Below are 22,279 nucleotides of genomic sequence, written 5' to 3'. Positions count from 1 at the left end.
CCTGTAGAGTGTCCACGAACGTCCGGACTGACAGGGGCGGCGGCATAATACGTCCACATGCAAATGTGGGTGCATAACAAAGCATGCACCAGTAATCAATTGATAACTTTAGCTGTTATCTGGGTTGATGGATGTTATTTTAACCTACCATCAGCAGCTTCTTTCAATAATTTCTGCATGTCTTCAAAAGCCTTTGTCGTTTCTTTCATTTTCTTTTCATTTTCAAGAGCCGATTCCTGAAAACCAATTTGCAAATATATCTACTGTGACCCCCAAATTATGTGCTTCAAAAATAAAGAATAATTATATACTAGCTAGTATCAGACTGAGAGAGGGGGAGATGGGAATGTTTAACATTCACTCAACACTAACTAGATCAGGTTGGCACTAAGACTATGCTTCTTATTGAATTAAAGATACTTTCCCGTGAACAAACTGTGTGATTTGATGATATATTTGGACTAAAACAATATTCAAACTAATTAATCTAGCAAAAATTTGCTTCAAATCCCTCTCAAAACTTTGTTTTCGTGGGAAGATACCTCAAGCTATAAAAAAAACTGTTATTAGACGCCATATTAGACCTCAATTCATTGTGGGAGGGTCCATTTTTTCAGAATGTATTCTTCATAACTTACTGTCCATATATCATACACATTGAGGTCTAATTAAATTCGTAATTATTTTCTGTCAACTTATCTTTCTGCCATTCAATTCCAAAGTCTTTTGTATGTTGACACTCCTTCGAGGTTCCCAAAACCTCCTAACCATTTCATCAAGAAATAACAACTGCTCCCGCAGTCAAGCTAGCACACAATAAGCTGGCAGACAACAGTTGGGTTGCCAGTTAAAAACACCCTGACATTTTTGCCCAGTGCTTGCCCCATGGGTGTTTTTCGGGGGATCCAGTATTTTTCTAGTAAGATTGGGTGTCTATACTTTCCATATATACAAAATTTGCCATACCTTTATTGGAAATAAGCACCCGATAAATACTTTTGGGACAATGTATCTTTAATGTTTAGAAGTGATGTTGAGAAGTGGAAGAGGTCGAAGTATCTGCAGAAAACCCATACAGTTAGACAAACGACCATATTCATTATCACATACAGGCTTGAAGTCAAACCCACATCTAGAGCATCTGACACCAAAGTCTACTATTGGGGATCCAAGTACCTTTGCTTTGGCCAAGCATCAACTGAACACTCACAAAACTGAACATTAACATAACTGAACATTCACAAATTATCTGAATCAAATGTGAATATATATACTATTCAAAAAAAGTAGGGGATATTTGATTTTTAAGTGTTATTAAAGTCACCTAATGAAACTGACGAAGAAACAAATGACAAAATGAAATGAAGTTCACATTCATCGATTTATTCCAAATGATCGTTAGACTAAGTAAGGCACAGACTGACCATTATAAGGGTAAAATGATACCCGGGGTCAAACAGCAAAGTTACCACAGCATCACAACCAAGTCAGTAACGGGTAAATCCTCCTCTGTTTGCCAAACAAGCATTGATCCGACGTGGCATACTCCTAATGAGACGTCTAAGGTCATTTTGGTCCAGATTGTCCCATTCCTGTTGCAACGCAGCAGCAAGTTCTTGGACATTGGCAGGACGTTGTTGACGTTGACGTAACCTCTGTCCAAGCATGTCCCAGACATGCTCGATGGGGGAGAGGTCGGGACTCAGTGCTGGCCAAGGTAATGTGGTGATGTTCTGTTGTTGGAGGTAACCTGTAACGATCCTGGCCCTGTGACATCTTGCGTTGTCATACTGGAAGATGAAACGGCGGCCATGACGTCGTGCGAACGGCACAACATGGACTGCCAAGATGTTGTCCCGGTAGTACTGGCCTGTAACACGCCCTGCAACAACATGTAAAGCCGTTCTTCCAGCAACAGTGATGCCTCCCCACACCATAATAGAACCACCCCCAAATCGATCATGTCTGATGACGTTAACGTCTTGGAAGCGCTTGTTTCGACGACGCCACACCCTCCTACGTCTGTCCAAAAAATCAACAGTGAACCTTGACTCATCTGAAAACATCACATTGCTCCAGCGTCGATTATCCCAGTGTTGACGATCCCTACACCAACGACGTCTTGCCTGAATGTGATGATCTCTCAAACAAGGGATCACGCGAGGACGTCGGGCGCGAAGGTGACCCCTATGCAGTCGATTCCGAATCGTCTGGCCACTCACTCTCACACCAGTGTCTGTTTGAAGACGAGCGCTGATCTGATTTGCTGTGATGACACGATTTCTCAAGGCCAAGGTACGGATAAATCGATCCTGGGCTTGAGTTGTCGCCCTTGGTCGACCTGAGCGTGGTCTGTCCTGTACAGATTGTGTATCACGGTATCTGGACCATAGCCTGCTTATGACAGACTGAGAAACATTCATCGTCCGCGCCACAACCGCCTGTGTTGTGCTGATCTGTAGCATGCCAAGGGCACGTAACCTTTCATTTTGGGTAAGCCGACGCATATCAAAATTTGTTTTCTGGTCACTAAAACAATTAAACTGATGTTTCCACCCTGGAATTCAATGCCACAATGACTGTAACATTCAAAGTCAGAGTCGTGCAAATCTTGGGTTGGACCCCCATGATGATCCCAAGCATCACCTGCATTCCATGCGGTAGCTATTGGTGCGTTTGGGCGTCACATGTAACTGGAAATGTTTCTTCTGTTAGGTTCTATAGTGACTTTTTTCGTAGTCATTTGCATATTTTAGTATTATGCCCCCAAAATCAAATATCCCCTACTTTTTTTGAATAGTATATCATATATTACTACATGTAGTTTATGAAAAAAAATCCTAATTACGATAGAATCCCTAGATGTGCAGGAAAAGGTTAGTCTTAACCCAATGCTGCTGGCATTATAAAATCGAAATGAGGCTTAGTGGTCCTTTATAAGATTAAACATGAAAATCACTCAATTCTCACCCATTAACATCTAATGCTCCACCCCTGAGATGCAATAATTAAATAAATCAAGGGTAGTTTTATTTCCAGTATCATCCTGACACAGATGTAATGAGAAGATTCATCAAATTTATACAATGTTCACACTATTTTACCTTATATAGGTCAAGAAGTTTCGTTTGGGATTTGATTTCTTGGTGGAAGTGTTCATCAGACTGCATCTGAGAATCTCTGGCCTAAAACAACAAGTATTAACAATCTTTATTTTGTGAAAAATAATATGACATATAACATGACAGAATTTATATGACCTAAAAGTTTAAATATCATGTATCTAGTAATTAAATAGGATAATTAATCATAATAATAATAAAGTTTACAATAGATTTTCTACAATGCTTATGGTATCTATTTTTGAAAATACACTTACATCTTTAAGTTTTTGTAAAAGTTCATTTATCTTGGCAGCTTGATCACTATTGTTTTTTTTCAATCCATCAACCACATCTTTTGTATGATTGAACTGCAAAAAATATATAATTAAAATAAACTTAGTTGTGTATTATTAACAATGAAATTCAGATGTTCTAATCACGCCAAGTAACAGCAGCCAATCAAACATTATGATAGAAGTAGGAACTTATGTAGTGTAGAAAATCACAACCACAAAGACGAAAAGGAAATAAAAATAGACTTTTCTTAGATAGCAAAGAAGACTTGTTAGAAGTCATTTTGAGAATAAATAATTTCATTTCAATTAATTCCACAATTATATTAGAAAACTAAATACCTACCTCTTCTGTTTTAGATTCAATCTGTGACATAAGCTCAAGTAGTTTCACACTCTGAATGAAAATAAAATAATCATCGGTTTTAGCAATCAATTGACTAGTTATCCAAATCTCCTAGGGTAACTATATGTATATATATACTCTTCAAAAAAAGTAGGGGATATTCAGAAACAATACAAAACTGCGGAAATGCACTGCTGTTTTTATTAGATGTAACCAGTGTATGTTAATAACAGGCCAACTGCCTACACATGAACATAAACAGTTCATATGAGCGACTTATCTGACGGCCCCATTGCACTCACAAAGAGATACACTGTCAAAAGTGACAAGAGCATCGCTAACGCAGCAATATACGTCCACATTCCTGTTTTGTTTGATATGGTCCAGTTTGCATTGAGGGTCTGTGAAATAAAACTGGGTTGTAGGACTGCTATCAGTATAACATTTCGTTCACATTAACAGAACACAATTTTTATTTTAAAACAATCGATGTCTTTATTCTAAAAGCATGACGTTTTTTTTTTGTTTTTTTTTGCTTGATTGATAACGATAAGAGAATACTTGTGGAAACGTTGTGCTTTTAGAATAAACTAGTGATTGTATCCCATAAAAACTGTGTTCTGTTAATTTGTTCCCTGATCGCTAAATGCCACTTAAAGAATAACTAGAAATGGGCGTGGCTCTGCCCCTGGGGGTCGGGCATGCACCAAAAACAATAGGGATCTTCCTTGGGGTATAAGGAATAAGTATACCAAGTTTGAAGAAAATCCAGTAAGAATTGCGCCCTGTAGGCGACACAAAGACACACGAAAAGAAAATGGGCGTGGCTCTGCCCCTGGGGGTTGGGCATGCACCCCAAACGATAGGGATGTTCCTTAGGGTACAAAGAATGTGTATGCAAAGTTTCAAGATTATTAGTTAAGAAATGTGGCCTGTAGACGACAAACAAACAAATACTAGAAATGGGCGTGGCTCTGCCCCGGGGGGTCGGGCATGCACCAAAAACAATAGGGATCTTCCTTGGGGTATAAGGAATAAGTATACCAAGTTTGAAGAAAATCCATGAAGAATTGCGCCCTGTAGGCGAACCACAGACACACACACACACACACACACACACACATACATACATACACACACACACACACACAGACAGGGGCGACGGCATAATACGTTCACATTATGAATGTGGACGTATAAAAATGGACGTTTTTGATTTTTGTCTTAATGAGTAATTGTTCCACCAATCCTCAGACATTCAGCAATTTGTCATGGCATGCTCCTAATCAACCGTCCAATCACGATTTGGGGCAATCTGACCCACTCCTCTTGCAGTGCCACGGCCAATTCTTGCAGTGTTGTTGGTTACGAACACGTCTCACCATCAAATTAAACGTAACACACTAAAGCAAAGATACGCTAAACAGTAAATCTTATGCAAGAACCAATAGGAAAGCAAACATGGATAGATAAAATAGCATGCAGCAGTTTTCATCAACCCTTCCTTAAAGTGTCAAATTTGACAATGAACCCCTCCCACATGTATTGCGCTATTGCGTTTTGCATGTGCAGCTCAGTGGTTCTGTTGGGGCGATAAGTTCTTCATCTGTGAACATATTTCAAAGCAAGTCAAGTGTCCATGATTATTTATCATATCACAACCTGCATAGGTATTTGAATTTCAATATCCCCTACTTTTTTTTTGAAGAGTATATATATTGCATTAAACCATTATACATGAATTATCAAGAGTTATACATGCAATCATTTTGTAGAGACTAGTAATTGTACACCATACCTTTTCTTTCCGATCATTGATATAAGCATTGGATTTTTCTGTAACTTGGTCATTTAGCCAAGCTACTCTTTCCATTAACTGATCTCTCTCTTGTATCAATTTCTTTTCTTTAAACTGCAATTTATACACAAAATTAATTTGTTTGAATTCACATCAATGTATTTATAGAACATCCAAGAAAAACAAGCCAACAGTGAGGCTGATGTCCCCCGCCGAAATAGGAAAATAATTAGAGGACACATATAAAAATCAAATTGCGTATCGCTCTGCTTACCCTGAGCAGAAAATGCTCATTATCAAACTTAGTCAAGGTATTACTGTAATGAAACTATACACCAAGTTTCATCAATCTCACTTAATTAGAACTAAAGTTATCGTGTCCCAAAGCATCAACCAATCAAATTGCTTATCTCTGCTTACCCTAAGCGGAAAATGCTCATCTTCGAACTCCATCAAGGCATTGACCTAATCAACACATACACCAAGTTTGAACATTCTAGCTCAATTAGGAAGAGAGTTATCGTGCCCCAAAGTATCAACCAATCAAATTGCTTATCTCTGCTTACCCTAAGCGGAAAATGCTCATCTTCGAACTCCATCAAGGCATTGACCTAATAAACACATACACCAAGTTTGAACATTCTAGCTCAATTAAAAGTTATCGTGTCCCAAAGCATCAACCAATCAAATTGCTTATCTCTGCTTACCCTAAGCGGAAAATGCTCATCTTCGAACTCCATCAAGGCATTGACCTAATCAACACATACACCAAGTTTGAACATTCTAGCCCAATTAGGAAGAGAGTTATCGTGTCCCAAAGCATCAACCAATCAAATTGCTTATCTCTGCTTACCCTAAGCGGAAAATGCTCATCTTCGAACTCCATCAAGGCATTGACCTAATAAACACATACACCAAGTTTGAACATTCTAGCTCAATTAGGAAGAGAGTTATTGTGTCCCAAAAAGTGTGACGGACAGACAGACGGACAGACAGACGGACGAACCCATTTTAATAGTCCCCTGCTTTTTTCGAAAGGCGGGGGACAAAAAAATATATCTTGTTTAAAAGTACATGCATTTTATATTCAATAATTGACAATATTAGGTAGGGCTGGGAAGTTTTCAGAAATGATCATCACTAACAAATCACATGCCTGTCCTGATCTATCATCCCATATATCCATTGTCAAACCACTTGTTTATCTTCCATATTAGCACATGATTATGAAACAAAGGTCACTGTTAGTTATGAGTTTGAATCATAATCAGTTCTGGCATGTAATATTGGATTATTGAGCTGATCATACATCAATGCCTATTATCGCTATGATCAACATATTGGGCACACCCCTACAATTAGGAATTCTTTTTAAACATCTGTAACTTACATCTCGTGTGATATCTTTAGACTGCAACTCCGATAATTTTGCCTGTAATTCACATTTCTGTTTCTCAACATTGGCTACCTTATCTGTAACAGCTTTCCATTCATCTATAGAAAAAAACATCAAATATAATTATAACCTGAGAACAAACGATTACATAATAAATGCTGACATGTGCCTATTTTCCAGTATAATGTAGCCAGGCCTCGAAATAAGTCTTATTTGTACCAAAGGAAATGTCAGGCATTGATGAACTAGTATCCAGGGCTCACATTGTCAGTTGCCAAAGTCGCAATTAGCAATTTAAAAAAGTCAAGTTGCGATTCAAATTTAATTTTGTTGATAATTTTGAAGACAATGTTTTGGGGTACTCGCGATTCTTTTTGAGATGTGGCAAAAAAATCTTAATATTTTAATCATATATATCCTAGATTGACCAGTTCGTTAAGTGTCAATCACAACCACGTGGCGACATACTATAAACTAATAACCCAGACCGTATCATTGAGTAATACGAATCAAATTTCTTGGATTAATGATTATAGGTGATTGATAATTGCCAATGATATATATATATTTAAAGCCTATCTGAAGTCATTATTTACTCCTAATAATTAATTCAGGGGGTGATTATCTGATGTTTCGTTTCATCTTGAAAAAATAAATGGAAATAAACAAAATGACTGACAATTCTTTTCAAGAGAATAAAATATTTTGATAGTTGAATTCTGTTTACTGTAGCTTCATACAGCATGTCAAATATTAATCTGATTAAAACACAGATCATATTTCATTTTGTTTCGTATATTTCAAAATTTCGTTTTACGTGTCTTCAAAAACATTATGATCTGGAAAAATTGTTATATAACAGGCATTCTAGTTGATGTGAGAATTAGCCAATGAAACAGTCTGTCACGGTCAAAGTCGATCGTATGACCCGAGACGCAACCTCCCACTACAACTGCTCAGATCTTCCTGTAGTGTAGGCCATCGAAAGTATAAAAAAACAAAACGAAATATAGATCTGTATTTTAATCAGATTGGTCAAATATACCAGCATGCCTAATCGGATATTATTATTTCAAATTATATTATCACCATGGGTCGGAAACAAATCGAATAGCTGAAAATAACAATGGGCCTATTGTACACGCAAAGCGTAAATTTAAAGAAAACTGGATAATTGGCAATTCTGTGATGATATTTGATGTGTAAATATACTATTCAAAAAAAGTAGGGGATATTTGATTTTTAAGTGTTATTAAAGTCACCTAATGAAACTGACGAAGAAACAAATGACAAAATGAAATGAAGTTCACATTCATCGATTTATTCCAAATGATCGTTAGACTAAGTAAGGCACAGACTGACCATTATAAGGGTAAAATGATACCCGGGGTCAAACAGCAAAGTTACCACAGCATCACAACCAAGTCAGTAACGGGTAAATCCTCCTCTGTTTGCCAAACAAGCATTGATCCGACGTGGCATACTCCTAATGAGACGTCTAAGGTCATTTTGGTCCAGATTGTCCCATTCCTGTTGCAACGCAGCAGCAAGTTCTTGGACATTGGCAGGACGTTGTTCACGTTGACGTAACCTCTGTCCAAGCATGTCCCAGACATGCTCGATGGGGGAGAGGTCGGGACTCAGTGCTGGCCAAGGTAATGTGGTGATGTTCTGTTGTTGGAGGTAACCTGTAACGATCCTGGCCCTGTGACATCTTGCGTTGTCATCCTGGAAGATGAAACGGTGGCCATGACGTCGTGCGAACGGCACAACATGGACTGCCAAGATGTTGTCCCGGTAGTACTGGCCTGTAACACGCCCTGCAACAACATGTAAAGCCGTTCTTCCAGCAACAGTGATGCCTCACCACACCATAACAGAACCACCCCCAAATCGATCATGTCCGATGACGTTAACGTCTTGGAAGCGCTCGTTTCGACGACGCCACACCCTCCTACGTCTGTCCAAAAAATCAACAGTGAACCTTGACTCATCTGAAAACATCACATTGCTCCAGCGTCGATTATCCCAGTGTTGACGATTCCTACACCAACGACGTCTTGCCTGAATGTGATGATCTCTCAAACAAGGGATCACGCGAGGACGTCGGGCACGAAGGTGACCCCTATGCAGTCGATTCCGAATCGTCTGGCCACTCACTCTCACACCAGTGTCTGTTTGAAGACGAGCGCTGATCTGATTTGCTGTGATGACACGATTTCTCAAGGCCAAGGTACGGATAAATCGATCCTGGGCTTGAGTTGTCGCCCTTGGTCGACCTGAGCGTGGTCTGTCCTGTACAGATTGTGTATCACGGTATCTGGACCATAGCCTGCTTATGACAGACTGAGAAACATTCATCGTCCGCGCCACAACCGCCTGTGTTGTGCCGATCTGTAGCATGCCAAGGGCACGTAACCTTTCATTTTGGGTAAGCCGACGCATATCAAAATTTGTTTTCTGGTCACTAAAACAATTAAACTGATGTTTCCACCCTGGAATTCAATGCCACAATGACTGTAACATTCAAAGTCAGAGTCGTGCAAATCTTGGGTTGGACCCCCATGATGATCCCAAGCATCACCTGCATTCCATGCGGTAGCTATTGGTGCGTTTGGGCGTCACATGTAACTGGAAATGTTTCTTCTGTTAGGTTCTATAGTGACTTTTTTCGTAGTCATTTGCATATTTTAGTATTATGCCCCCAAAATCAAATATCCCCTACTTTTTTTGAATAGTATATATTGTTTAATACAGTGTGCTAAAGGACTAATGTCACCAAAAATGAATTCTGATCATAGGTAATCATCTCAAAACTGGGCAAATGTATTATCTAAAGACAGATTTTGTAAGTTGCTGGATATTGTATGTGATGGTAATTGTTATAAAATAGGTCTACCTGAGAAATAAAATTATCACGTCTTTTTTTTATCACATATTTTTTGCAGATAAAATATTCTAGTTGGTAGGGGGGAAAAAAATGAACTTTTTTTTTATATAACAAGTGAAAATTTATTATACTACGGACCAAGAACTGACCATATTGTTGGATGAAATTCAAAAATCTAATTCACCAAATCGATGCAGAATTGTTCAAAGAACAAGAATGCCAATTTTCATGTCAATCAAACTTGAATTGACAGAGCTTTAGGCTTTTCCGAAGAGTGTCAGCCCAAGAAGGACAAGATGAGTAGCAGATAGCTACTTTTAACAGCACATAATATCAATAAAAGACTAAATGGGAGACACCAGAGGTTTCACACCTGACAAAGCCCGAATTTCAGTGTGAAAGTGTCAGTGACAGGAGTCTTTACTTCCAGACTTGAATGTATAGCAGAAAAAGAAAACTGACGATGATTGGTGAAAAGGTGGAGAGAAATGGGGTATCATTTTGCAGCATGTGAAAAACATGAGAACTAGGAATGATTGGAATGCTCCTTACTAACATCCCTCCTGTAAAATAAGAAAAATGACACAATATATTGGTCAATTTCAGACAAACAAACTACAACCGTTTCCTGTGCATACACTTTTTTGAAGGAAATAGACAATACGCAGAAATTTTTTTTCTCTTAAATCCAGTGTTTACCATTTAAAGATTCAATCTTCTTATTTTTCTTTTCAAGTCTTTCAACTAGCTCTGCTTTATCAGCTTCAAGTCTTTCAGATAATCTTGTAAACTTAATCTGAAAATATAGGATTTTTTAAGTGTCAACAAAATAAAATTAAAAGATTCCAGTTAGTAACATATTTGATATTAGAGCATTATGACTAAAAACAGTTATGAACATAGCAAGTATTACTAATTAGAAGCACCACCTCTACATTGTAAAACTTTACTACACATAATTTAACAGGGATACATTAAGTAACATTTTAAAAATAAAAATTATTGTAAATTTTGTATTTGTGTTTAAGAATACGTAGTTTTAGACATGTTAGTCAAAATGAGAACTAATAATCTTGACAAAAATTCTGTAGAACTTCAAATTCTTGATATCCTGGTATTATTGTGCATCACGAGGACAGAATTGAAGTTTATTAAAACAAATGATATAAACCTCTGCTTCATGAGCCTTTTGATAGCTGTTTTCAAGGGTTGATATTTTTTCAACTTCATCAGACAATCTCTTCTCTGAAAAAAAAAAAAAAAATGATATATCAAATGTTAATGAGTTCACTTATCTGCATTAGATATGATGACTAGTAATGAACAAAGCTAAACAAATCAGATTATGGTTTCATTTCATGTAGTTTTGATGTAGTCACTGTAGAATACAGACATGGTAAAATCATTTTTATTATAAATAAGTCAGGTTTTTTATGTTCACTTTCAAAAAAGATTCCTTGAATGAAACCTGAGCCTTTGTTAATTTAACCATCAAAGACAAGTGTTGAGAATTAAGCTATGGCACCACAACATTGCTTTAAATATTCTGTTTGTCCATCACAGAATTTCAAACTTTGTTATTTATTCTATAGATGACAGGCAAAAATTCCTTACAATAGTTTTCAATTAAAGATACATTATGGCAGATTAGATAAAGAGCTGGCAGTTCTCACCATAATAGTTAAAATCTAGATAATGTAATGGGAATTTGCTGAAAATTTCAGTCAAATTGATCCACTCTGAACCGAGAATTTAGTGATTGAATTTTGGACCTAGCCTTGATCACCATTACTAAAGTCAGTACGATAAAATACATAGTCTCGATTATCCATTTCTTGATTTAATCATGAATGAGCGTAGAGCAGCAGATCAGTAAATATCCCAGGCTAGCGATGACAACAAGATTTAGCGATTGAATTTTGGGCATAGCCTCGATCATCATTACTAAAGTCGGTACTATAAAATACATAGTCTCGATTATCCATTTCTTGATTTAATCATGAGTGAGCGTAGAGCCGCAGATCAGTAAATATCACAGGCTAGCGAGAGTTGGTTATGGTCTGGATAAGTTAACCAATGTCTAATTAATAATTTAGATAACATTTCAGGCCTAAAGAAAGACCTGCAATAGGCAGATTTAGCTCTTGCATAATGTATGTTTAATCTGGTACATGTACTAAATTAGACTACCTAATTCTGCTACTTTGCTTTGTAAGGCTTTCTTGGATGAAGTTTCAGTTTCTAACTGGGTAACACTTTCTATTAGTTTTCTTTCTAACTCGTTATACTGTTGTTCTGAAAAAGAAATATTTTTAAAGAATATAAAAAAAAAAAACAAGTTAACAGAGGGGCTGATGTCTTTCACCCTAATCCAAAAATAAATAACTGACATTCATTAATTAATTGCACATTTATCTTTTTATAAAGATTCATTCAATTGTTTTTGTTTGATGTTGATATCAAAGTCAAGACTAGCTTGGCAGCTATCTAATGCGGTAGCATTTCTTTTATTTGGAGCAATGGATAGATTTTATGTTTATATAAAGTCCTATTATAGGTGTTAGGCTGTGTTGAATTGATTCCTTGTTCCTCCTCGCCCACACACTTATGTCGAGGCCTGATGATAAGCCAGTTACGAAATGTTACAAAAAAAGCTATCGATTGCAAGCGTCAAGTAGCTATTTTCCATACTTCAATACTTGTCGGTTCAGGAACTAACCTGTCACTCTTAATTATCCATGTCACACATTATGCATAGAAACATAAACACCCTTAAACCGTTTAGGTCCTAATTTTTTTCAAATGAATATCATTTTTATAACATTTTTATAAAAATAACAGTTTTATTTCTTCGACATCAGCATGACTTTTAATTCTTGTGAATCATGCATCTTCTTTGGCCGTCAACGACTCAAAGATTCATAACCCGAATTCACATGGATTCCGCTGAGTAAAACATGTACCTAAATCCAATGATTTCAAATAAAGACGTTGAGAAATGTGTTGAATTTAGATTCTAAAATATTCGTACTTGAAAATCAAAACACAACTTTGATTCGCACATGTACATATCACACTTATTCTATTATTCACTGGAGGACATGTCACGCACCCTTGAATTTTTTTTCTCACATCCCAACTATACTTACGCTTAATATTAATTATAGTTATAAAATACCCTCCTGACTAAATTATTTGATTTTGTCAAATTTTCATGTACATTATAAATAAACTTTATATTTCAACATTGTATTTTAAATGATTAAATACACAAGACAATGAATCTTGTGCCTTTGAAATCTGTGGTGCCATTACAGTGTTTGTAGAATTAGGTCAATGTGACTTAAGAGGATAGGTGTCCAATTCATTTACATATGTGTAGAAACTTCATAAAGCTATTGAGTCAAACAAATGAAAATAAGCATAGGCCAATATGTGTCAAATACACTGTTATAAAGTTGAATGTGAACTTACATTCTGAAGTCTTTACAGTAAAGGGTTATTAATTATGACTAATTAAGATTGTATGTAAAAAAGTACCGTATATCATCCTCAGACTAGATAGTGTTATAGTATTTGGGGGGTCATGGTGGCTAAGTGGGTAAGAAGCTGGTTCGCTAGCCTGGAGGTCGGGTGTTCGATCCCTGCATTGGCCGAGAAAGTTCACCCAGATTTTCCAGCATCGTGGTTCCTCCTTGTCAGTGATGCAGGACGAAAAACCGAGGTCCCATGTACACATTGGCATGCACGTAAAAGATCCCATGACAGTTGGAATTCGATATAAGAGTAGACCGGGCAAAATTTCCCTCATAGCACACTGTATGGTGTATGCCCGTCTTCATTAGCCCAGTTCGGAGCAAAACAGTAGGACGTTAAACCCCATTTCATTTCGTTATAGTATTTTCTGCACTACCATACATGTTTGTCACAAGTATTGGCAGGAGAAACAAGGAATCAATTCAACACAGCCTTATGTCATCAATATGTATCGGAAGGTATAATTTAACCTTTTAGAAACATTATAGTTATAATCGTTTTTCTCATATGTTCCTGACTGAAAGCAAAATTCAAATGGGTATTAGCCAGTGTAAGTTCCCATTGATGTGTCAATTTTTGTTTTATAGTCTGATTGGCCACTATAGGTGTTTATAGTCCGAAAAGTCATCAAGTAAGTCTGAATCGTCATCAAACTGAGTCCGAAAGGTCATCTGTGTTCATTCTGAAATGACGCAGGACCGAAATGTTGGGCCACCTCCTGGTTTATCTCACTTGTAACTTTGTCAATTAATAACAAAGCTGTTAAAGGCTCAATACCACTCTTGTTGTAACTGAATAATATGTCCCAATCTTTATTCTGGTCAACAAATTGTACTATTTTAGAATATTTCAATTAATTGATGATAAAAATTTCATCTTAACACACCTTATTTAAAATTTTTGAAAAATTCAACATAATGGTTTGAAACGTCTAACGTAAACCTTTTCAAAGGAAATTTCGATTTAAAAATATTTTCGAACCCTCTGGACAAGTAAAATAGGATGTAATGGATAATTTACACAACAGGTAGGACACTTAAACATCTAGTACTTAAGATAGAGATATTATTTATTTTCTCGAGCTTTCAAGCCAGCAAGAGTGTTATTGTCCCTTTAATGCTAAAATATTTAAGACTTTAAACTAATTTTACACTATAAAAATATCGACTGGTCACAACCTTCAAGCATTATCTAAGAGTTTTCAAACAAATGATACAAAGTAGTAAAAAGGTCTACAATTATCACCACATTTTCGGTTTCTGTCGGTTTGTTTACAAACGAAATCGAAGCCATTTACCAGAATTTACTCGAAGACTTTCATAGCTAGCCTTTGCATTTGTTAGTTTTATGTCTAAGTCGGCTACATGGCGCTCTAATTTATGTTTTGTTGTAGAGGAAAGTAGCTCTATTTCAGATAATTCTAGAGCTTTTGAAAGAAACTCATTCCCCGCCATGTTTAATTTCTTTTGGCAAATGTTTTAGTACGGTGGCGCCACTTCCGGTTCGTAAATTTTGAACTCGGTTTAAAAAAATAAACGAAATAGTTTTCGTCAGTGTCAAAAATATATATATACATATATAAATAGATATATTTATCAGTTCACAGATTATTCTTACAAAAATATCCCAAATAAAAAGTTAAAGCAGTAACTATTATATCTAAGTGTTCTATGTTTGGCGTCTAAATATAGTAACAACGTAGTTATTATGGCGGGAAACTAAGAAACCACAACTTTATTAATATTAGTGCCACATGTTGTTTCCGACAAGTGTGTAGTCTAGTATTGGCTGTTACAGAATACATTTTATGGTCCATACAGAAATCAAAGGATTGCTCTAGTACCAAATGAAGGTATGATGGTTGAGGTCGGTTTCACATTGAAAATATTTAGGCTGTGCAATGTACCGGTACATCATAACATGTAGAATAAAACTACCGTGGGCGTGGATCGTATCCACAAATCCAGGCCCCATCCCCTTTGTAGCCTAACCTAATACGGTTTGTTCTTTTTTTACTCTTAGCGTGGCAAGTTGGGGTTCATTGACAATTTGGGCCGGTGACTGTGACTGCAAGCCCCTATTCCGTTCAACTTGTTAAAACGGGTTTTTAAAAAAAAGAGGAAATTATAATTTTGAAGGCGGGATTGCCTAAAAATACGGGTTATAAATTAACAGTGACAGCTAATCTCACGATATTGAACCTATCATTATCATCATCTTTAGGGTCGGTAACAAAAATACTCTCCGATGTTCTATTACGAAATTTTGGCTAGGCGTGTTTCGAAGGTTTAGTACTAACTAAACTAGTAGGCCCTACTAGGCTACGCGGCTACGCCGCGACGGTTACCCACCGCCATTGCCATTAGTAGTACTAGTACTAGTAGAACAACAAGCTTTAACAGTGAAAATTCGGAATAGCGATACTTCATTACTTCTAAGTAACGCATTAAAAACTAACAACTAAATCATATGAGATCTCCGGCAAGTTTTTAGATTTGCCATCAAACGTCTGCCATGTATCATGAATTCAACCGGAAGGGAAATTCCACGATTTGCTATCGAAAATTCATAATTTCGGCAGGCATTTCCCTAATTATTAATAACCCAATGAACAGCCCCTGGGCCTGGATTTAACTTAAGTTGTTTACAAGAAGTTGCGAAGGTGATGGCAGTATTGTGATCATTTAAAATCATAGGCTTCTGGCTCTGCCTACTGTTAGTGTTACCCGTAATCCTGGGACCGGTTGTCCAAGCAACGTTAACTTATAAAAAACGAATCGTTAACATGGAGTTAAATGGATCGTTATCTTGACCGAAGAGAAAGTCTGTTGTAAGCCCCGTTAAATTGCCGTTATATAACGAAGGCGCAGGGTGATCTGTTTAACGATTTCATTAGTCGGCTGTCGGTCAAAGTATACCCTTGTACAGGAAAAAATCCTAAACCAGTGTAGTTTTCTATAGAAGTCTATAGAACATTCTAGGCTGTTTGGGGGCTATCCCATTTTCTATAGGATGAAATTCTATAGTATTCTATAGAATTTTTTTTTTTTTTTTTTGCGGGGGGGGGGGGGGGGGCTGTAGGAAATAACGACCCCAGCTATTCTACAGTTTCTGTAGTGCAAATCCTATGATTTTTCCCCTAGAATTATGCTAAAATTTCTGTAGGAAAATAATCTAGTATTCTATGGATGTTTTTTATTGTGTTTTCTGAAGAAAATGCTACGGTTATCTTTTTGTCTATAATCAAGTTTTGTGTATAGGCTGCACGTTGTCCCACTTTCTTCAGTTTCATGTTAATACTAACTTCTATGTGCATTGAATTTAAAATTTTAAAATTCAGCCAATGACAAGTGTTCTCTTGGATTAACTTTAATTAGTTCATTAGGAAACGGATAATGGAATTGAGTTTCCAGCAACAGAAATTTAACGGACCGTTAACAAACGACACGTTAGCAAGATAGCGATCCGTTAGAGTTTAAGGGGTCGTTAAAATAACAGAGTTATGAGCAACAAATAATCTTACTGTACCCTTTTTTCTCCAAAGATGCTGAATGGGCTGCGATGTCAACTTTTAGTTCAGAGAAGAAGGTGATGTGAACAAAATGTCGTAAGTACAGAAATTATCGATAGGAGTAGTACTAGTACAACCATTTTGTAGGGGGCCTTCTGTTAGTCTGTACGCCTGTCAAGTGGAATCGCAACGAGCTGCCGCTGTCAAGAAAATGCGTGTCGCAAAGAATACCCATATAAATCATGAAAACGAATTGAGCTAATTCGGGTGTACTTGTCCCCGGATCCATCAAATTGATATGGCTAATATACGGTTTTTGTTTATTGCTTGCATTTGCAGTGCCTGTGCAATTTGTGAGTCCTGTTGTCCACAAGTTTTTCATAATGCGTGTGGTGCGATCCTCCAGTACTGACTATAAGGACGTGTCATGGTACAATGTGTGTATAAAAGTGTAAACATACTAGTACCCTGCCCACCGCTTGACTTCTGTCAAAAGCTGGCATCGCGACACCGACGATAAAATTATCAGATCCAGATATAGTTATTTCAGAGTATATATCTACAGTTCTATGTAGACATATGTCATTATTTCTTACGTTGACGATGGTGATGGTCGCGTTTCGCTTATTGCGGGAGGGGGCGGGGGCTGGCAAACTGTTTATTGAAATTGCTAAATATTATATTTTCTTTTACAGCATCAGTGGAGTACTTAGCTATGCTGTTTTTTCAAGACTGTCTTCTTCCAATGATGATGGTTGGACAGACAGATTAAACCACCTTTATACCGTATTCATCTTAGTAATATTCACCATTATAGTCGGTAGTAAACAGTTTGTCGGTGATGCTATACAATGTTTGGTTCCCCCGGAGTATAAACCAACTTATAATGCATACGTCCTTGCTCATTGTTGGATGAATAACACCTACTATGTGGATATGGAGGAAGAAATCCCAAAAGAGATCGAAAAGAGGGGAGCAAAGGAATTAGCCTATTATCAGTGGATTCCAATCATTTTATTGTTTATGGCCTTTTTATTCAAGATTCCTTATGTTTTATGGCGGATTATGTCCAATGCCACAGGATTTAACGTTTCAACATATGTAACTTTGGCAGTGAATTCTCAATACGGACCTTGTGAAAAACACGACGAAAGGATGAAGCAAATGGCCGAACATTTAGATAAATGGTTGGAATTTTACAAGAAAGTTTTAACACTTCCTCCAAGATGTGATCCGGAAAAACAGAGGTATATCGCCTGGGACGGGGGAAAGAGATGGTACATTATTATAATCTATTTCATTTCTAAAATACTCTATTCTGTGAATGTCGTGTGTCAGTTTTTCATGTTGGATAAATTTCTTGGAGGTTGGTTCAGTCTTTATGGGAGTAGTCTGATTAAGAAATTATTAACCAAACGGGCCTGGGGTATATCGAACCGTTTTCCACTTCAGACATTATGTGAATTAGTAATACGAAGTATGAACAATGTTTTGAGATTTACTGTACAGTGCGTTCTGCCAATTAATCTTTTTAATGAAAAAATATTTCTCTTTCTGTGGTTCTGGTTAGTTTTTGTATCTGTTATGTCTTTTTTAAGTTTGTTAAGATGGTTTCGTTTAATGACCGTTGTTTCAAAGCGAATATCATTTGTTGAAGATTATTTGAGACTTTTGAATGTCCTGTGTGGTGAACAAGACAAAGGCCATGTAAAGAAATTTGTAACAGATTATCTACAAGGTGACGGCGTGTTTATTTTAAAAATGTTAGAGAACAATTGTGGTCCAGTGGTTACGTCTGATATTGTACGCCAGCTTTGGTATTTATATAGAATAAGACCAATACCTTCCTCCGTGGACTATGCAACCCAAACCCAATTCTAAACCCCGTGTAATGATGGATACATAGCACAGTTGGCCTTACATTTCCATCTATTTAAAATCAGTGATTGGTAAGATATTGTGCATTCTTAATCAAGAGATCATTTTGAATCCTTTTTTGTCCGCTTGTTTTTATCTGTTTCTGAGTATGAAACCGTAACTTTATTTTTAAGAACTATTATTAACTGTTTTAGTTCTGTTCTGATGAGATTTGTTAAATTGTAATTAATAAAAAGCTTTGTGAAAATAATATACTACATGTACCATATTTCAGTGTTGACACCTAGTCGACTGACAATCTGTGGATGTGTGAGTAAGAGCTGGCTCACTATTCCGAAGTTCCGGGATTCAATTCTGGTCTTGGCCGAACAAGTTTCACGGGATTTTCCAGTGGTGCAGGGCAGAGGTCCTGGTAAAGACAGCGTCTAGTCATTCGAATGGGACACAAAAAAAAACGAGAGCCCTTTTCAGTTGGAATTCGAAATAAGAGTAGGTCGTAGGGTTGGTGTCCCAGCCAAATTTCCCTCCTAGCCCACATTAATGGCATATGCCCACCTGTATTAGTCAAGTCGGTGCAGAAAAATAAGGACGTTAAACCCCATTCCGTTTCAATATATTTATAACGGCAATGACTTCCACCCGTTTTAAATCCCAGCAATCATTCTTAATATAAAATAACTAGCTCGATAGAATTCAGCAGTTTACATTTCGTATCGTTTAAACGTTTTGTATAATGGAAAACCAATATTCAATAATGTGGTGTTATAAGCAATACAGATTCATTTAGCTGGAATTGGTTTAATGGTGAAGGGTTAATGGCGACTGCAAATTTGGATTCTAATACAACACAATTTGAAAAAGAGATTGTGTCTTGCAAAGATAAATTACCCCGTAATCTATTATATTACGTGTACTAAACATGATGGATTCAGGAGTTGAAGTTTTCATTTGTGGTATGAGGACAAAATTGCAGTAAGTATTTATTATCATTATTAAAGCATTTTGTGTGTTGGGGCTATAGCACATCTTCACACGTAGAGACTTTGAGAGAGAAAAATGTTCGTGTCCCAATGTCGAACATGGGGATGGCATGTTGAATAGAGCAACACCATTCAGTATATAACAAAGTTGTTTTAATTCTAGAGTGTTCGGAATAACTGCAGACTTATTTCCTACAGCTATATCTTCTCACAGCATGTGCGGAATTGACATGTGGTGACACTCGCAATAATTGTTTGTGAGCACCCCGAGGTCTACATTTTTTACCCGATTTAATGAAATTTCGGGACTTACATTCATGAGATCTTAAATGAAACTGCATGTTTTAACCCAAATGAGCATATTATTCGCAGGGTAATCGACCACGTATGCATTCGGGTAGAGAATTTTGATCAGATTTCTATAAAAATGGGAATGTAACTTTATATTCACCACATCTTACTGATTCCAGATAAGTTTAAACAATATTGTCAAGCATCATAGGCGTTGTTATTACTAATAGATTACTATGAAAATAACGTAAACAAGAAATATGTGGCTTATTTTTCTCGATTCATCAAAATCTTCTGATGTCATGCGCTTAACTTTGAACGGTCGAATCCCATGGCTACGAATCTGAATATTTCATAATTATATCGTACCCGTTTCCGGAACTGATTGCTATGGAATTATTTGATGTAACATGCGTGATGTTTTAGAATATATAATTTAATCATTTGTGCTGTCGTAATTATTTTCTAAATTTAGTAAATCAAATTAGTGGAATAAAATGAAATGGGTTTAAGGCCCTACTTTACTGCACCAACTGAGGCTAAAAATAAGGTCATGCAGTTTGCTATGAGGAGAATAACGGACAGAGGCGCTTTCGCACTCTTCTTTAAATTTCAGCTGTCAAAGAGAGCGAATGGGGTTTAAAGTCCACAAGACACAAACTAGGTCTATAGCAGTGGGAGGACCCGGGGAAAACCCACGAGATTGAAAGGCGACCCTACTCATTGTCACGTACAACCGCGGAATCGAAACCACACCAGTTGATTCAATGACAGACCTTATGATACAACGCGCACGCGCTAAAGCTGTCAAAGGCTATTTTATGTGCCGTCCAAGTGTCTATGCCCAGGCCCTCCGTCATGTGGCACTGACACGGGGAAACCAGACTGGAAACTGTCGAATAACTTTCTCTACCAACACCGGGATAGAGCTCGGGACCTCCTGGTTAGTGAGCCAGCGCCTTACACTCCGGCGCGTGTCCAGTTACGCCGGACCCCCCTACCCACTCCCTCCAATCATTTTTCGGCACACGCCCTAGACACTCCGAGCCACGGCGATTCCAAAATGTTAGGTGCAAGTGATTGCAGTTAAAACGGTGGCTCAGTGAGTAGGGCGTTGGCTCGCTAACTTGAGGTTCCGTGTTCGATCCCTGCGTTGACCGAGAAAGTTCATCGGGATTTTCCGGCGTGGTTCCTCCTTGTCAGTGATGTAGGACGGAGTGCCTGGAAAGGGACAACGCGTAGTCGTTCGGATGGGACGAAAAACCGAGGTCCCGTGTACACATTGGCGTGCACGTAAAAGAACCCTTGACAGTTGGAATTCGAAATAAGAGTAGGTCATAGCGCCGCTGTCCGGGCAAAATATCCCTCATAACACACTGCATGGCATGTCCGTCTTCATTAGCCCAGTTGGAGCAGAACAATAGGACGTAAATCCCATTTCACTTCACTGCCGTTAAAACAATGTCTTCTGTTGAATAACACATCACAAATTTCATTAAATCAGAACATTAGAGAATCGTCCAAATAAATATACAATAGCTGTGATAAGTCGGAAAGGGTACAACGGGGGATTGGGGTTGCGATCTATAAAATCGCAAAACAAAATTCTACAGCATTTCTAATTTTACCCCCTTCCCCGCACAATCTTTCCCCAAATTTCTAACATCATCTGTTGATGGACATTATATTACAAAGGCGAGTTGCCCAGCAAATAGCCATATATAATAGTAAGTGAGCTGCAAAATCGATTCTGTTTCAGATTATTGTTGTCCTATATTTTCGATATATGAATAATTTATATATAGAATTGATTTGCAATTAATTTTCAAAAAATAATGTAGTGAAAACATTTTCCTGCTATTAAATTTCAATTAGACTATTTGTTATCAAGTGGCATTGATTGCGACATTTATGTACTTATGTAGTATGTGGCTAATCTATAATAAAAGCAAGTTGCATTATCAACGTTCAATCGATCACAACAAACCAATATAAATTCATAAATAGAAGTCAATACATAGATTTAATAGGTTGACCGTCTATTCACGTACATATATTTGATCTATTATATCTCGTTTAGCCTACACGCCTAAATTCTTTTTCTTTCTTTCTTTTTTTTTTCTTTTACGCTCCTTTATCTCTTTTTTATAACGTCCCTTTATCTTCTCAGGTAGGGCCCATAATCCAGATAATAACTTATACTTTCTATTCAATTTAAAGTTCGTATATACATGATGTACATGTATGTATGCCAA

General features: G+C 37.1%; 2 protein-coding genes across 4 annotated transcripts in view; one reads left to right on the top strand and one right to left on the bottom strand.

Annotated features, from left to right (window-relative positions):
- Positions 1-14,824, bottom strand: part of LOC126817939 (nucleoprotein TPR) — a 52,402-nt gene extending 37,578 nt beyond the window's left edge. For all 3 annotated transcript variants that reach the window (XM_056100685.1, XM_056100687.1, XM_056100686.1), the window contains exons 1-10: positions 14,662-14,824; positions 12,018-12,122; positions 10,999-11,072; positions 10,527-10,623; positions 6,932-7,035; positions 5,542-5,655; positions 3,744-3,794; positions 3,380-3,472; positions 3,105-3,185; positions 149-236 (exon numbers count right to left, since the gene is read on the bottom strand). In XM_056100685.1, coding sequence (XP_055956660.1) covers positions 149-236; positions 3,105-3,185; positions 3,380-3,472; positions 3,744-3,794; positions 5,542-5,655; positions 6,932-7,035; positions 10,527-10,623; positions 10,999-11,072; positions 12,018-12,122; positions 14,662-14,818 — 964 coding nt within the window. In that variant the 5' untranslated portion in view covers positions 14,819-14,824. The remainder of the gene's footprint in view (positions 1-148; positions 237-3,104; positions 3,186-3,379; positions 3,473-3,743; positions 3,795-5,541; positions 5,656-6,931; positions 7,036-10,526; positions 10,624-10,998; positions 11,073-12,017; positions 12,123-14,661) is intronic.
- Positions 14,825-17,677: 2,853 nt separating this feature from the next.
- Positions 17,678-18,863, top strand: LOC126817938 (innexin unc-9). The gene is made up of 3 exons (XM_050545110.2): positions 17,678-18,122; positions 18,252-18,476; positions 18,854-18,863. The coding sequence occupies exons 1-3, from the start codon at positions 17,788-17,790 to the stop codon at positions 18,861-18,863; spliced, it is 570 nt and encodes a 189-aa protein (XP_050401067.1). The 5' UTR covers positions 17,678-17,787.
- The last annotated feature ends 3,416 nt before the right edge of the window (positions 18,864-22,279 follow it).

This window comes from Patella vulgata, chromosome 4, assembly GCF_932274485.2.
Source record: "Patella vulgata chromosome 4, xgPatVulg1.2, whole genome shotgun sequence".
NCBI lineage: Eukaryota > Metazoa > Mollusca > Gastropoda > Patellidae > Patella > Patella vulgata.
The sequence above is the reverse complement of the archived record's forward strand: the minus strand, read 5'-3'. Positions and strand labels throughout refer to the sequence as shown.

Coding starts and splice junctions, on each gene's coding strand:
- LOC126817938 (XM_050545110.2), top strand. CDS start 17,788: ATGAATAACACCTACTATGTGGATATGGAGGAAGAAATCCCAAAAGAG. Junction 18,123..18,251: donor TGTGATCCGGAAAAACAGAG/GTATATCGCCTG, acceptor AGGTTGGTTCAG/TCTTTATGGGAGTAGTCTGA.